This window comes from Peromyscus maniculatus, chromosome 16, assembly GCF_049852395.1.
Source record: "Peromyscus maniculatus bairdii isolate BWxNUB_F1_BW_parent chromosome 16, HU_Pman_BW_mat_3.1, whole genome shotgun sequence".
Classification (NCBI taxonomy): Eukaryota; Metazoa; Chordata; class Mammalia; order Rodentia; family Cricetidae; genus Peromyscus; species Peromyscus maniculatus.
In genome coordinates this window covers 32,904,689-32,922,188 of record NC_134867.1, presented here as the reverse complement: position 1 = coordinate 32,922,188, position 17,500 = coordinate 32,904,689, and the positions used below count along the sequence as shown (strand labels likewise).

Genomic DNA, 17,500 nt, shown 5'->3' with positions numbered 1-17,500 from the left:
AGCCAGGTGAATCTCTGTGAGTTTGAGGTCAGCCTGGTCTACAGAGTGAGATCCAGGACAGGCACCAAAACTACACACAGAGAAACCCTGCCTTGAAAAAAAAATCATTTTCCTAACTCTTTTAACTCATGATCTGGGGGTTGGAGGGGGAATCGTCTTTTAGTTTGAAAATCAAGAATGAGGCTGCTCTTTTTTTTTTAATTGAGAACTTTTTAAAAATTAGTTACATAAGAATTTTGTATAATCTATTTTGCTCACATTCACCCCTTTCTTCCTAATTCTCAGATATTCTCCATTTATTATCCACATAACTTTGTGTCCTACTCTTACTTTTTTTTTTTTTGGGTTTTTTTTTTTTTTTTGAGACAGGGTTTCTCTGTGTAGCTTTGCGCCTTTCCTGGCGCTCACTTGGTAGCCCAGGCTGGCCTCGAACTCACAGAGATCCGCCTGTCTCTGCCTCCCGAGTGCTGGGATTAAAGGCATGTGCCACCAATGCCCGGCCTCCTACTCTTAGTTTTAAGCCCTCTTGTAAAGGCATATATTTCTGAATGTGTGGCCCTTCCATTGGAGTTTGGTTAACTTTAAGTGCTAAACTCTTAAAGAAAACTGCCTCTCTTTCTCTTAGCAGCTATCAGCAGCTAAGAGAAATAGCAGCTATTGCCAATAGCTCCTCCCTTGTCTGGGAGTGGAACTTCATACCCAATCCCACTCTCCACTGCAAACACACATCTTAGTCTGTGCTGCAGAAGATTGGGAATCCTCTCACTTTCCTATCACGAATCAAAACAGTTGAATTCCTTCTCTCCCACTTAAAAAGCAATATTTTAGCAGAGAAGATTGCATTGCAACTCTCAAGAAATCTGTACTCTGAAAAACTTTATGTGAGTACCAAACTACTAATTACGTACATAACATCCACTGGAGGTCAGGACAAGAAGGAATCTCAAGTTGTGTTCTGTGGCGCACTGTGATAAATGCTCACAACAGCTGCTGTTTGTTGAGTCTGCACTTTGAGCCAGATAGATTGTTTAAATCATCTCATTTAATACAACTAGCTTGGAGGACTTTTATTCATATTTCAAATCTTGAAGTAAAGACATTGACCTTTAGAGAATTGTTCAAGGTTACAGAGTTACTGTCTGCCAGATCCAGCATCCAAACCCGCCTGATTTCAAAGACTCCTAACCCAAGGACACCACCTGTGACTATTTCTAATTGTCCCTGTTGTAAATAGCCTAATCTCTTATTCCAGAGCAAGAGTTGGTAGGAAGGAAAATAGATTCACAGGACTTTAGATTAAACATGGTTTGTGCTTCCTATGGAATTTTATAGCATGTACATTCACTTATCCATGTTTTAATAACAGCTGGGAAAATACATTTCTTCAAGAAGTAGTCTGTATGCATCAGACAGTCAAAAAATTTCCATTCCAGATGTTCATATGAAATTGTCCAGATGTTACAAAATGATCATCCAGAAGGCCAGTGACAAAAGAAAACCAAACAGAAATAATTTCAAAAGAGAAATAAAAGTGGAGACAGCAATTTGGATATGGGGGAGGGGAGTGTCCAATTGCAGAAGAATGATGATTACTCTGATGTGTTAGTTCATACATGTAGACAGATCTCTGTTAAAGGATGTGAGAATATTGCTACAGCAAGTATTTCCTAGGTAGAAAATATAATGCTATTTCCAAGACAATTTTCTGGGATCCACTGGAGCATATTTTACTGAAGTGTGTGTGTGTGTGTGTGTGTGTGTGTGTGTGTGTGTGTGTGTGTGTGTGTGTGTGTTTAATTAACTGGGGACCTCTTAAGTACCCAAGAGGTATAAAAAAATTGTCACACAAATAATTTGTGCCTATGACTTATACTTATGTAGTGCCTAGACTTGTATCTGGTAGGAATGTTCACCATTTTACTACTGACTCAGCTGGTTTTGTGGTGAAACTTCAGCACATCAGGGAAGCACTGTACAGATACTTCAGAAGTCTAGTGTTCCTTCCTGTCGTTGATTTAATAGAAACATAAAGGCTAGATGGTTTACTGGTCATGATTGCCTAACTAGCAAGTCAGATACCACCTTCTATTTCCATGAGTGATTTAACGGAGATGGTGCTCTTTGAGGGAGACCTTACATTTGACTTCATGTAACAGTATAAACTGAGGAAAGGGGACGTGAATGCAGGCATGAACTATGCTTCCCTTGTTCGTGGACCCCGAAAGCTGCCAGCTGTGACTTCTAAACAGAGATGACATGTGATGGCCCACAAAATGACAAGACTACCCAGAGACTACAGGGCTGGGTTTCTAAAGCAAGTACAGAAAGTTGATATGGTATCTGATTGCAAACACAATGAACAAAAGAGCAAACACGACTTGTATTCCTATCCCCACAAACTTCCTTTCATAGTTTTGCCTTGGGGAATTGTATGAATTATAAACACACCAATGGGAACCAAGAAGTTCATTTAGTTTTGAGTCTTCATCTGTCCTCACCCAGGCCGCCTTCTCATAGGACTTGTTTATTTCCCCTTCTGCAGCTGTGAGCTTTGGACAGAGTCATACAGACCTTGATTTTCAAAATAACTCACAGTACCTCTTCCAAGCCAGACTATCTGTATGTTGTTTGGTTTGGCATATGTCATACTTAGTATTCCTAACACTATTATTTTTTATATCTATTCAACCTTAGTTTACATCTATCTTATCATATACAAGTCTTTTGATTTAGAAAATACAAATACCCTATTTATCATGATTTGATAAACTTTCAATTTTTGAGTTTTAAAGGACCTGGAGATGGCTGATTCTTTCATGTGAAAACAAACATTGGCAAATGGGAAGCCCTAAGATCCCTCCTCTCACTCAGTCTTTGGTTCTTTTACTGATAGAAAAATCATCTGGCTGAAAATTATCCATGCTATTTTTAAAAGGAAAAGCACTATCAGTGCTGAGATAGGAATAAAATGTCTGGACCCATCTCTCTCCCTTGTCTGAATGTGTGGCCTTAGCTGGAGGAGGGCCAAAGATGGCTTACATTGCTGGCTCCTCCTAGGTGGTCCCTCAGAGATACCAGAGGGCCTTGCCAAGCTTTAGCAGGAGCTCTACAGGGAAGAAGTACAGGGAAACTCCATGTTGGTACAGGTAATATGCCCCCCTATTCTGTTTTGCCTTAATCCAAATTCCTCTGTGGATGCTAGATCCTATTTCTGTGAGCACAGAAGAGTTCTTAAATGTTTGATTGCTTTATTGGTGTTTGATTATGCAATCATATTTATTTAACATGGAGACATGCATGAAGAAATATATTTATAGATGATGCCATAAATGTATGACCATTATAGACCTGACTGCTGCAAATCTGCATGGGATAGCCACTCTATATACATGCTATGTGTAGTATTTGTGTATGTGTATGTAGAGATGTAGAGAATGAGAGCAAGTGGGAGAGAGAGAGAGAGAGAGAGAGAGAGAGAGAGAGAGAGAGAGAGAGAGAGAGAGAGAGAGAGAGAGATTGGTTACTGGTTCTGAGGCAATGAGGAATGAAACAACAAATTTGTTCAGATTCAATCAAACAGAAAATAGAACAGTGGGAGAAATAGAAAACATGAGTTACCTGAACCATGGGGCACTTTTTGAGCAGCTAACTGTTGTTTAATAACTAGAAAGAGTATACCTTAAAATAATGCTAACAGGCTTAACAAACACACAAACAGAAGTCGTCACCCACTATTATCACTGAGTACCTTGTATTGCGCAATACTGAATACATTATGTGTTTGTACAATTGGCAGCACAGGTCTGCTCATCCCAGCATTACCACAAATGTGAGTGATGTGCTATGTAAGGATGTTACGGCAACCACAATGTATTAGGGTATTAGGAACTTTTCAGATCTGCTATATTCTTTTAGATAATTCATGGCTTATGCTGTGATTGACAGCAACATCACTATGCAGTGCATGATGGCATTTAAATGGCTCACCTAAAAAGCTAGACTTTTAGTCAAACATGGTGAATGGAATTAGTGACTAGAGAACCTCATAGCTCCAGATACTACAGTACACATGTGAAGACTAGCTAGGTGCTCTGTTGATGACTTTTCCTCTCCACATCTGGGTTCCCTGTTTCTCTAACCCACTATTAAGAAAAATACATATGTCTTCCTTAGCATGGAACCCTGGACAGGAGATCACACCCATCTTCAAGCAACTAGACAGGCTTATCTCTGACAGTAACTTAGGAGTCAAAACGGCTTATTCATGGAATTATTAAAAGGCTATCAATCGATGGAAAGGCTTATCAAACCACCAAGGAAAAGAGGGGATTCTAAAGCATTGGCCTTCTAGTGATGGAGTTCCTCCCCACGAAGAGCAAACCCTGAATTACGTGAGCACCACAAGAAAACAAAGGAAAGCAAGACCTCCTTTGTGAACCCAAGCAAAACTTCAAATGCTTTGTCCCTTACATTCATAACCACCCCCGCTTCTATTTCAACAATGATTCAACTAGGACCATTGCATGAGGAAAGAATTCCACCCTCAAATCTGTTTATATTTCAGCAAAGTACGTGGATTCCCCCCCCCATTATTTCTTTCCTCTATGTGTACGTTTAACACTGGAATTTTATCACTCTCAGATTGTTTTACAGCTCAGTACAGAGAGCATCCTCACTCGGTTAATTCAGTGATTCGGCAGCTGAAATAATCATGATGAATCAAAGCAACTCCTAAGACACGCAGCCCATCTCGCACCACTCAGCTGTGCAGTTTCCCAAACAGGTCGCTACCATTCATATTCATTCATTCATTCATTCATTCATTCACTCACTCATTCATTCATTCATTCATTCATTCATTCCCCTTTCCCTTCCTCCCTCCATCCCTCTCTCCCTTTATTTCTCCCTTATGTCTTTTCAGTGCCTGAAATATCTTTACCACTGTTTCCAAAACTCTGGCATGTTTTCTCTAGTGCATTTAATGTCTTATAATAAGCCTCTAAATATAACACACTTTAATCTTTGTACCCAAGACAGGTCTTGTCCTGCAGATGCTTCTCGGTATTTGCTAAATGGAAAAATAAAGGATCAACTCCTACTCACACTATATAAACTCATGATTTTTTTTTTTACAATTGCAAGCCATTTGTTGGATAAACTGAAGCTGTATTCAATCCACATTTTTTGGTGTCCTATCTTTTGAGTAAAACATTTGCTTAGAAGTGATAAAAAATTGTAAGCTGCTCTCCCACAGCTAATTCAACATGAAACTTTATCTTGTTATGAGATAACAGAGTACAACATAACAAATTGTAAGAATAAAAAGCACAAGGCTTTTCATCCATAGAAATAATATGGTGATAAGAAAGACGGCAAAAATTAAACCACTGCTATGATTTTTCTTTTCCAAGAAGCAAAGATCCTTTTCTTGACATAATCTCTGAGAGCTTTCACCAATAATCTTACAATAAGGTAATATGTCTTGAGAGCAGTGGATTGTCGCTCTAAGGGGATATCTCGTTTAAAAATAGATGAAATGTTGATTCAAAGATGGCAGCTGTCAATCCTGATATAGCGAATGTCTATGTGCATGATCGTATTGCACATAAAGAGAACCTCAATATGTCTCTGGAAGTATAGAGATGCAGATTCACACTTTACAGTCTAAGAGGCTAAACACAAGCCCAGACTCATTATTTGTATCCAGTATTCTGTCAGCATCCCCAAGCTCCCCACAGCATCTGAACGAAGCTGGTTAGTTCTATAAAAATGACATTTGCCGTCCCTCCCTTCCCCCCATGAAATTAAAAACACATGTGATATGACTTTCTTGAGCTTATTATTACCATATCACTAATTCAGTCATGAAAAGGCCTTCATAAAAGTATCTGTCATAGATTATTACAAATTATTGTTTCAGCAGAGAGTCTGATATCCTTTCGATGATATTAGTGAAAACATTATCTATGACTAAGGCTACATTTAGGATAGTTTCAATTTCTAGAAGTATTTCTCTTCAGGCTTTTGCAAACATTAGTTTAAATCATACGAAACTGCATTTTGTTGACTAAAAAATAGCCGGGTATTGGCAATTTCTCGTGGCTGAACCTAACAGTGGGACTGGGTTTAGAAAGGCACTTATCAGTAGAATAGGAAAATAAGTAATTCCTGCTGAATGCAGCTTAAGAGCGAGTTTGCAGGAGGAAAATGTGATGCCCTAAGTTGCTGTCTTGCCTGGTTTGTCGTTTCTCCTTCACAAGCCAACTCCGGGGACTTGGCTTCCCACCAGGGGAATGCAAACTCTGTGTTGTGTGTACTCCCCAGGTAGCAGAATTCAGCAAAGTTATGAGTTCATACATTTCCAGTGAAAATATTTGGTTGTAGTTAGTCTGGTATGGTGCAAAATGATACACATCCTCAGGCCAGAATGAGCTGCAGCAGGTTTCTCTACACTGTTCAGCTCTCAGCAGGGGGCCTGGTGGAGTAGCTCCTGGTATCTTGCTATGCTTGCTTATAAAGTGTAATCATGACCATTCTGCTCTGAGTTATTTGTCTCAAGGACTTTTGATAACAGCTTGAGTGTTGAAACAGTTCCCCTATGGAGCAGAGCTCATTTTAATAGCTTCAAGTTCCTTTGTTGTATTTTCAAGTATACTTCGGCAATAAAGATAATACTACATTATCTTTCCTGTGTGAGACTGATTAATGGACATGGACACACCTTCAGGTTTCCCCAACAGAGACAGTTAGCTGGCACTTAATTATCCACACCGTGTTACCCAAGTCCTTTGAGCCAATGAAAACACACATTTAGAAATGGCTGATTGGACCTAAGGGTTTTGTTTATGGAATTCACCATCAGAAGATCTGGACCGGATATTAATGTTGAGCATTAGTCGCTTCATGACCTCAGACACATTCCTTCACTTCTATCTCTAAAAGGGGAATACTAAAATATGAGCTTCAAGTGTCTCCAATGCTTTGATGAGGCTCAATAGGAAAATGTATGACAAAGTACTTGAAAACCTACAATGCAAATTTGCAGATAGAGCTATTGCTGATATTACTGATGACAAAGATATACTAGTTCATCTACTAACTTTCTTCATTTGTTTCTTGGGATTCACATTTTAACTGGAAGCCTTTCAGACTTCCTTGGTTGCATTAAATAGAACTGATGAGACTCATCAAACCCTGTGTGACCTGTCGTTCCATCAGAGGCCTGTTTGCCCAGCAATTTAAAATGGATTTTAAATGTTACAAGATGAATGAGAGATCAGAAGCACAAAGGCACAGCAGCTGAAAGCCGGACCTGTATGTGGTCACATACAAAGAAAGGAACTGTCAGGGAGTTGGGACTCCCAACAGATATTCCAGAGAACTCCACATACAGGAAAATTTCTAGTTCTCCAAGAACATAGTATCCGATTCAAATCAGATCTAAAGATCACGTGGTTGCTATGAACCCTGGAAAAGTTAGTCTTCTCTAAACCACTTTCTTCTCAGTTATAAAGTAAGATAATTCATTTATCCAGCATGTTCTTGCTTTCCACAGGTAACTGAAACAGTAGTCTAAAAACTTTACATCAAAAATCTCAGAAGCAATTCATGAGTTTCAAATTGTGTATTGATGTTAGTTATTACTGGCATTATAAGACTTCACACTACCTTGCTCCATCCTGGTATCACACTGTGCTCCTATCCATTAGTCACTAAAGAAACATCTCTTTCAAAATCAGTGTGGTTCTATTAAATGTGTCCTTACTGTAAATAAATAACGACCCAAGACGACACAAGAGTCATGGTGTTGATGATTCTAATACAGCATGCTGTTAGAATTGATCTATTTTATTGTTTAATGTTGTTGCACTTACCTTGCCTATTCATACATTACACTTGATTATAGGCATGTGCCTATAATAAAAAAAAAAAACATGACATGCATAGGGGTTCAGTACTATTTGTGGTTTCACACATCCATTGGGAGTATTGAGATGATCCCGGTCCTCTTGCATATAAGCACGATGCACAAGATTGCTTTATATGAGTTTATATTTATAAGCCCTTCAGGTAACATCTGTCATAAAAAGTCATATGCTGTAAGTACTAGAGCAATTATTATCTTCCTGGTTTTGTGCTAACCTCATATCAGCCCTTAAGGCCATCTTCTCTTCTTCCTCACAGTTCATTCTCTATGGAAATAAGGTTGCATGCTTTACTTATTTCTTTGGTATGGTTTCACAGTCCTAGACTGTCGCACAATCAGTCCACAAAACAGTACTACATGGTCCTGCTTCTGGATGCTCCACGCTCTCCAAACAGCACAGTCTTTCTAAGATGAGGGATGGGCTATAGTAACTATGGAACATCTGTCATGTTACACAGGATATATGGAAGCATTGCTATAAACTATTAAGACCTTCACTCTAGTCATGAGACTAGGCTAGACATGTATGATAGTTAACTTGTCTCTGCAAGTTCCATTGTTACTTGCTCGCAGAGTTACATCAGCCACATCAAGTGAGAACATGTGCCAACTCCCTTTACTTTCTCACAGGCCATTAACAAGTTCCTACTTCACCATTTCCTTTCGGTAGGTGCTAATACCTTCAACTCCATAACTGCTCTCTAGGTATTGGTGTTTTCTCCTCAGATTCCACTCTTGTCAGTCAGTATCACCTTTATTTGCAAAGATACTATATGAATTTAAAAAGCACTTGTTATTTTCAAAGATACTATGTGAATTTTAAAAGTTTTCGTTCTTATCTATGCACACTATTTGTAATGTGTGCACGTTAAGGAAAAGCCTATGGACTAACAAAGACAAAGGAAGAACACAGCCTCCCTAATTTTATCTTTATTAGAAAGGTGTATTATGAAGCACAATAAATAAAAATACCTTAAATGAATTATTTATAATATTTATGTGTATAATACTTTATAAACAAATTACTTCAAGTGCTTTGGGTATTATAGCTGAAGATGAAACCTTGTTTCTTAGGGGGTTTCATAATCTTCAGGGTAAGGTGGCAATTTCATGTTATATTCTGTTGACTAGCCCAATGTTGGTCATTGTGACAATTATGTTTGAGGAAAGATATATGGAAACTCCAAATAATTATTTACTTTCATCTCTGTTTTTAAGAGCTAGGAATTGGTAATGTCCCCCCATTTCTTCCTGAGGGAACAATTCCAAGGTTTATTTAGAAGGGATAATTCCTCATTTCCATAGATACTCACACATGGAATCATACTATACGCATGGCAGTATTACATCAAAGGAGAGTCTCGGATTTGTGTCCTCTTTCTCTACTAATTTTCAACTCTAAGGATCTGCATAATATCAGGTGATGAAAAGAGAAGGGGAAATATTCTGCCTTACTATATAAAATTCTGTCACATAAGAAATCAAAATAATATCAAAGCTATACATATGGTTTTCCAAAAGAAGTGTCCTCAAGAATTAATGATGTTACCTCCAGGGATTTTTATGTGAGATTACCACGTTTCAAAAGCAAATTCAAAGGGAATCTAAGTCCTACTGAGTTGCACTCCTCTGGGGTGGGAAGGCTTGTAGCATAAAGGAACGAAAATCACTTGTAAATAACTTAAAGGTCTGGGTATAAGGAAGTTGAGGTAAAATCACCATGGAAACCATGAATATTTAGTTACTATCCAAATAAATTAAAAGTAGTAAATAATCCCAGCCACAAGACATGAAACATCTCATATAACCAAAAAACATTGATTATGATTTTGATTTTAGGATCTCTAAAGCTTTGCCATCCATACAAGACCATGAGCCTCAACATTGTTTATGTAATTCCTCTCTCCTCCACTTCCTCAACCATCAATAGCCCAGTATAGTTCAGGTTATTTATTTACTCAGCTATAAACCACCCAGAGATTCTCTCTGTTCAGTAAATCCTATTAGAGTTCCTGAGAACAATATGCTATTGTCTTTCTTCAGTTACAAATTACCAACATTCTTTCCTTAAGTCCTTAAGTAACCTAACCAGTCACTCTGTTCTCTGGGAACTGAGGAAGCAGGAACTGTCTGAACAGCAAGAACAGCAAGCCAATAGAGTCTTCAGAATCAGACCCCAGGATCACATGTGTAAAACATCTTCCCATGCCCCTGTCATATGTTCTAAATGTGAGAGTCTCTCATCCCTCCTCCCCCACGCCAAGAAAAATAAAAAGTCTTTGGGAAGTGGTTTATGAGATTTACAAGGGAATCCAACTTCTCAGTGGTGTCTCCAAGTGGCAGTCCATGTGGACAGTTCTCAGTAGCTTCTGGAGCAACTGCTTTCCACAGATGGAGCCCTCTTTGTAGGATAGCAGATTGACTCTCTGCATCACAGCGGGAAGGCATGTCTGCATATGGGTGCCCATTAGAGCTTTCTCCTGTGGCTGGACTCACAGACTAATGGAGACTCCCCGGGGTCTGCTGCTTCATACCCTGCAACACATATTACTAAATTCCAGATCATTCTTTCTGACCAGAGGAAAGCAAACGCCTGCTGAGTCCTCTCAGCACTGATGATACAAAATTACTTTTCTAAAATTAAACTCTAAAGGCTTTTTCTCAATGCCTCCTACAGTTTTCAACCTGGATAACAACACATGGGTTATCCCCCGTGGTCCTCTATCTCCCTCCTATGTCAGACCCTAATACTTAATGTACCAGCATTATCACAGCTCACAGTGAGCTTCTCTGCTCCCTTGGGATTCAAGCCCAGCATGCAGAGTTAATCTCTTTCTTGGTAGTAGTTGAACCTTGTTATCTTGGGAACTTAGTGCAACCTTGAAGTTCCCTCACAGTAAAGCTACATGGTAAACAATTTTTGATCTCATGAAAACCATGTAGAGTGTGCTGAGAAAAACCAAGGTAGATAATAAGTCGGGTGCTGGAGCAACAAAGTCCAAATAAGCAAGCAGGCATAATGCAGCCAAGACCAAAGAGATCAGAGAAAAGCCAGAAGTCTGCAATGATGACTTGACCAGAGGTAATACCAAACTCTGGGCACAGAGGCCAGACTCAAGGTCTGGCCTTCCTTAGATCAGTGGTGAATTAACCTAGGTATCTTTTAACCTGACAATGGTGTATTATCTTCCTGAAATGATATTTTAGAAGGTCTTAAGGGTTTGTAATGTCTCCAAATGTTTTCAAACAAGTAATGACATAATAAACATACATCATTGGATTGGGCATTGGTCATGGCAAGATGATGTTCTATTTATATTCTATCCTTAAACCTAAAAAAAGTGTTATATTGGTGTATATTATAATTTCATCATTTTTTTCATTGGTGAACTTTAACATAATCTCTTTTTTTCTTATTGATGACTTCATTTTATACTTAAAGGATATTATGAAGGTCTGAATAAAAATGATCATCCCATGCTTAGTCAAAATCGCATATTTCAGATAGTGGTGAATATTTAGATACTGTTACTAGAAATGAAAAGTTATCTAAAAGCACAATCTTCTGAAAGAATAAAAAGAAAATGTACATGAAATTAAATATGAGACACAGGAGACAGTTGTTTCTTCCATGGTATTCCCCCCCCCAAACCTAGAAAGTCAATTTAATTATAAGATATCAGGAAGGTCCAAACTGAATAATAGTCTACAAAATATCTTTTCAATGGGTCTTAAAATATTTCTAAGAACTATTACAGATCAGAGGTTATGAAGGAGACACAATTCTAGATGCACTGTTGTCTCCTGAATTGGATTCTAGAAGAGAAAAACAGACATTAATGAAAATATTAACAATACCTGAATAAAGTCAGTACTTTGATTCATAATGCTGTACAAATGAAGGTTAACTATTTTGCTTTGACATATGCATTGCATAAGACATTATCTTAAAAAAAAGACATTATCTATAGTAGCATTAGTATGAAACTATGCCATCATTCTGTGCATCATTTAATTATGTAAATGCAACACAATTCCAAAATTTAAAAATGCATGTATGACTCTGATTCTCTTTCTAGTAGGTCAAATAACCAAGACAAACATTTCCAGTGACAAACGCCAACCAAGTAACATAAAACACATCCATTTAAAGCCATTTGAGAGCTACCAAGAGGATAAAAAATAATGTCTAGAGAGGTGCTGGTACACTGTGAGAAGTCCAGTCCTGTGGGCATATTCCTGTCCCAAAGACACAGCTGAGAAGACTAAGAAATGCTTTGACAGTCCTGCTTCAGAGGGCAAAAGTTGGATTTTGAAACTTGAAGGGCTCAGGACTTAGGAAATTCCATGTATATTGGCTTGGACTCCAAAGACAGGATGCCCAGGAATGAGTGTAACTGGAATTAAAGCAGCTGTCACCAGATTTTGCCAAGGCTTTACTCATCTGAGAGTCCCAGGAATTTAAATCTGTGAATTGTTTAAAGAGGATCCAGATTGCTATGTGAGGTAGGCAGAAGCATCAGAAAACCCTCCCAGGAAGATCATATCCTAGTCTTTCAATTATTTCCACAAACATTTTTCAAATACAATTTTCTTATGCAAACTAATGAAGTATATGTGAATATAGACAACATAAAAAAGAACCAGCCAGTAAGTGGGCAACAAAACATATCCACAAAGGCCATTGAGTTATTAGACAAAATTCTCAAATAAATATAACTTTGTATTCCAGGAAATAAAGACACAATATTTATAGGTTCAACACAAATTATATTATTAAATTAATACTATATTTATTTTTAAATATTGTGTATTTATGTCCATGTTAGTGTGGGTCTGAATAGAAGCCAGAGGGTATCAGTTTCCCTGAAGCTGGAGTTACACACAGCTGTGAGCCTGACCCAGGTGCTTGAAATTGAACTCAGCTCCTCTTCAAGAACAGTATGTTCTCTTAACCACTGATACATCTCTCCAGCTCCCTAAACTTAATGTTTAATAAATATGAAATTCCAATGGCAAACCAGAAACTCTAAACTTCTACTTGGAAATGAACCAGAGAAATCCTAGAAATTAAAAATTATTGTAAGCAAATTAGAATTCTATAAATAGTTTTTACCTAGCTCTGGACAGAATTTAATACAGTAACAATACGCCATAATAAAATATTTTGTAAATATACAAAAGGGAAAATGCACAAAGGTTATAAACTGCCCAAGTGAGAGACACAAAGGCACAAAGTGACAAATATGTGCTAATTTATTTTTAATTGGAACTGTAAAGGAAAGACTGAAAGAGGAATTGTATGTGGAAATACTCACAGAATCATGTCTGCCTTCTCTTAATCTATTTTTTTTTTTTTTAGAAAGTAGCAAATTCAACAAAGTGAACTCCATAAAATGAGGAAAAGGCCTAGGAGAAGCTTCTCTTTAACTCTTATTCTTAAATGCTATCATTCTATTGAGAGTATTGGAATATCTCTGTTCCTTACTTCAACTTTGTCCCTATAAGAAACAAAGAGACTTGAGGCAACACATCATGGGAAAATCTGGATTACCTGCTCTTAGTCTTCATCAGTGAGTGGTGGTGTGGATGGCTGGTCTTTTACAGCAAAATAGTTTCTATCTTCATTAGCTTGGCTGTGCCTGTTTACAAGTCACTGTCACCCTTGGCTTCTTGACTATTGCCATTCTCCTTGAAGGAGGGAGTAAGGAGGGCCGGTAGACCCTCACTTGAGATTCCAGCTGTTCCTCATAGCCATTTCTATGCAATTCTGTAATAACTGTATGTGGCCTTGGGGTCCTCAGGATATGCTATGATAGAGTATATAGAAGTGGGGGATGTTAACTGAAAGGGGGTTTGGTCTATGTAGCTACAGGAAAATCATCCTGCATGGTGAGTGAAACTTGCCAGTGTGGCTGTTACAGAGTCTCCTCCCATGAATCTGCAAGAAGCTCTCACCCACAGTCTTAAAGTCCAATAAACTCCTTATTGATTCCCCAGGGTAAACTTTGGTGGAACTGTCCTTTGGTTTGTCCTTAGGACCTTAGGAGGAGGACAGAGAAGCTGTCTCTTCCTTTGTCCTTTTAGGGAAGGAGTCCTTTAACTTTTCAGTGCATGTTGTCTAAGACTACAGCCCCCTGAAGAAACAAATCAATATGATCTGTGGATCCTAGATTTTAGAGATAAATCCCATTATACATAAGATATATGTCATGAAAACAGAGTTGTCTAATTGAAGGAAACAACTGAGGAAAATATAAGTTTAATAGCCAGAGATAGAGAGATAGTGAGGGATACATTCAAAGGTATTATATAGTTAAGTGGCAAGGTCTCTATAACCCACCACCAAATAACTAGAAATGAAACAAAACAAACAAGCAAACAAGTATGTTTGTTCCTGTTGGCAGGTTGAATCGATCCAAATGTCAGAAAACCATCCACAATGCCTAAGGAGGAGTTACTCACATAATTGTACATTACATAGTTACCTAAGTACACTTTATTGCTCAACCAACTTTGAATTGGAGCATTTCTTAAATGGTAAAGAATAACTTACAATATTAGATAATTATTAGTCCTAGGTAAAAACTGAAAGAGAAAAGACCAGTAAAATTCAACTCATATATATTCTCTCTGTATGTCCCTTTTCTCTCTCTTAAACAAACTGTCCTTGAATTAGCTGTCGCTGGGCACAAAGGTTGAACAGCTATTTGACTTGGTGCATTTGACTCCTTGTCATTTCTCAGATTGAGATCTTTGCTGGGTGCACCATTTGGAATGGGTTTTTACTTCACAAATATTGTTTTTTGAGCATGAAATTTGAGATAGAATAAGGGTACTGTTTTTGAATTTGTAGAATTAAATTGCCAAAAAGGAGTCTGCCAGACATGTCAAGACCTGAACTTCTTCTCCAGTAGTTATTTAGATGCAATCTAGATTGACTATGATGGGGAAAATAGAATGGGAATGTGGCTTTTCTGGAAGTGTTTATAGAAGATGATATGATCCTCAGATACTGGACTGGGGAGAGAATATCAGACAGGGCTACAGACTGTATCCCACATAGGAATGTTTCTCTTTTGAACCTGATATACTGAAATATGCATTCAACATAAATATAATTTCCTTCTGGATCTTTCTCCAGCCTACCTGTATGCAGGACAATTCCTTCTCGTGAAGCCCAGCAGCCTTAGCTACAGTTCTCCATCCACTGCCTATCACACCAAGATACAGTGTGTCCTCAATGAGTGTTCTGCAGCATGCCCGGTTGTTGGGCATTGTGCTTTTCTATTTCATGTCTACAAATCACTCATCTGAGTCTCCTGCTCTCACACAGACACACCGATTTTACCTTCAATAAAGTGTCATCAAGTTGCATGAGCAACTCAACTCTGGGTTGTAAAATGGTCTTTGTGTTAGGTATCTTTGTCCAAGCCAGGCTGGTGGAAGTGTTCTGAGCATATGTAAGATATGGTTACAAAAGACCTACATAAGGAAGGTTACAAAAAGCTGTGATGCCTAGTAGGTTGGTGCATTAAATGCATTAGCTACTCAATGATATTTTCATCTTGTGATGGATGTTTCAAGATATAAGCTCATGGGTAGTTTTAAGTACAACAATTCATTTGATCATGCTTACCAGCAAAACAATTTAGCTATCTCTTGTGTTCCTTATTTATGGGAAGTGGAACTGAGGCACAGAGAATTTAAGTAACTGGACCAAGAACACACAGCTAACATCATGGAAGTCATAGCCTGGATCCATGGAATTAAAACTAATGAATGAAAACTAAAATATTATCTCCAGGACAAAGGAAGAAAAGAAAAACAAAAACACAGTACAGGGCAGCCAAACACTCTTGAATTATGTGTGCTTACATAATAATTGAGAACTTAAGCGTCTGCACATAAACTTTCAGGAAGACTTCACTAAAGGGATAATATCACACTGTGGCCCTCCATGGTGACAGTAGAAATGCATACAAAACGTGACATGATTTATTTTTACATGGTTTCAATTTGGTTTGCTTGTTTGCTTTTTATCATCCCCTTCCTTTGTTACTGTCCTCAGACTGTGTATGCACACTCTGGAGCTTTCTTTGGGTCTCCAGTCTTTCCCTAGTCACTAGCAATTGTCATCATCAGGAAAATCTCCTCAGTTGTAAAATTAATCTCCGGCTTCCCAGCTCAAACCCATTTCCTCATCTCTGATCTTTATTGGAGAGAGGAGACACATTAAGGTGGTTAACATTCTAATCACCTTGGGTTTTCTTCTTGATTTAATAACAAATTTAAATCTACTTGGGCTAAATTCCATTTAAAACCTTCCTAACATTAATTACTGTTATGTTCATGTCTTTCTGATGGGGCTTATTGTACCATATTCAATGTGCTTCAATGCAGCTTCTCCATCTTACCTCTCCATTTTCTAAAGGGTGGATCTTGGAATAAAATGAAGTGCAGATGACCTCATCATCTTTGGCATAGGATGGCGGTCCAGTGCGGGGATAGATATTGTAGAGGGTCAGGCACTCCGTGTCTGTCACTGCATGATACTGCCAGGGTTTGTACTCCACGTCATCCAGGGAACGTTCCAAAATCCAGTTTCCAGGCCGAGGGGAGTTGGCCGCTTTCACGATCACGTAGGCAATCTGGAACACCTGAAGATGAGGGACGACAGCATAGCTCTGAGTGCCAAAGTGCTCTCTCTTAGTTGTGCCAAAGAGAAAGGCGGCCACTATCTAAGAGGTCATCTCAGATTTTGTTTTATAAATCAATTGTGTCTTGCAATAATGATTTTAGTATTGCATGCTCATATTTCATACTTTCTTGCTGAGACAAGCTGTTTCATTTTGACAACCATGACTTGGAAGGCCATGGGTTAAGATTAGACTCAAGTTCTCTAACAGCTCATTAGTATTATTTCACCTAGTTTTTCAAGTTCTCTTATAGCATCGTCATGCAAAACACTTCCTGCATACCAATTTTCTTACCTCATATTAGAGGCAAGAAAATATGTGCTAAAAATGAAACATTCTTATTTAAATCTACTTAATCCTCAAAAATGTAGACCTTGTGTATGACATCAAAACAACAACGCATTTCAGGGGCACATTCCTGTGCTCAAATTGTGGGTCCAGCTCTGTGCACACATGGAAAGATTTTTTTCCGGCCTCTAGTTTAATTTTCTATGAATTAAGATTGAGAATAAGCACATCCCAAAGAAACAACTATATTAAATGGGATAATGTATACAGGGCACCTGGAAAAGCACCTGGCAGTAGATACCCAATAAATGTGGCTTCCTTTGCATGCCCATATAGAAAATATGGATTAGAAATCCCAGTGACATGTGCACAAGTGATTCAAGCTATAACATAATAAATGGGGGGGGGGGGGTTCTTTGCTTTCTCTTTGTGAGAAGTAAATATCAAAAAATCAGAGAAGGAGGAGGAGGCATTGCTATAATTTGACAGAGTAAACCCAGTGGACAGAAACCAGGGAAATAGTAACCTTTTCAAATCTGCATTCAATTTGATCACACACACACACACACACACACACACACACACA

The 17,500-nt window shown here is 38.2% G+C and overlaps 1 protein-coding gene across 1 annotated transcript in view; it reads right to left on the bottom strand.

Moving 5' to 3' along the window:
- Window positions 1-17,500, bottom strand: part of Lama2 (laminin subunit alpha 2) — a 571,985-nt gene that overhangs the window by 378,002 nt on the left and 176,483 nt on the right. The window contains exon 4 of the mRNA XM_076552567.1: window positions 16,345-16,587. Coding sequence (XP_076408682.1) covers window positions 16,345-16,587 — 243 coding nt within the window. The remainder of the gene's footprint in view (window positions 1-16,344; window positions 16,588-17,500) is intronic.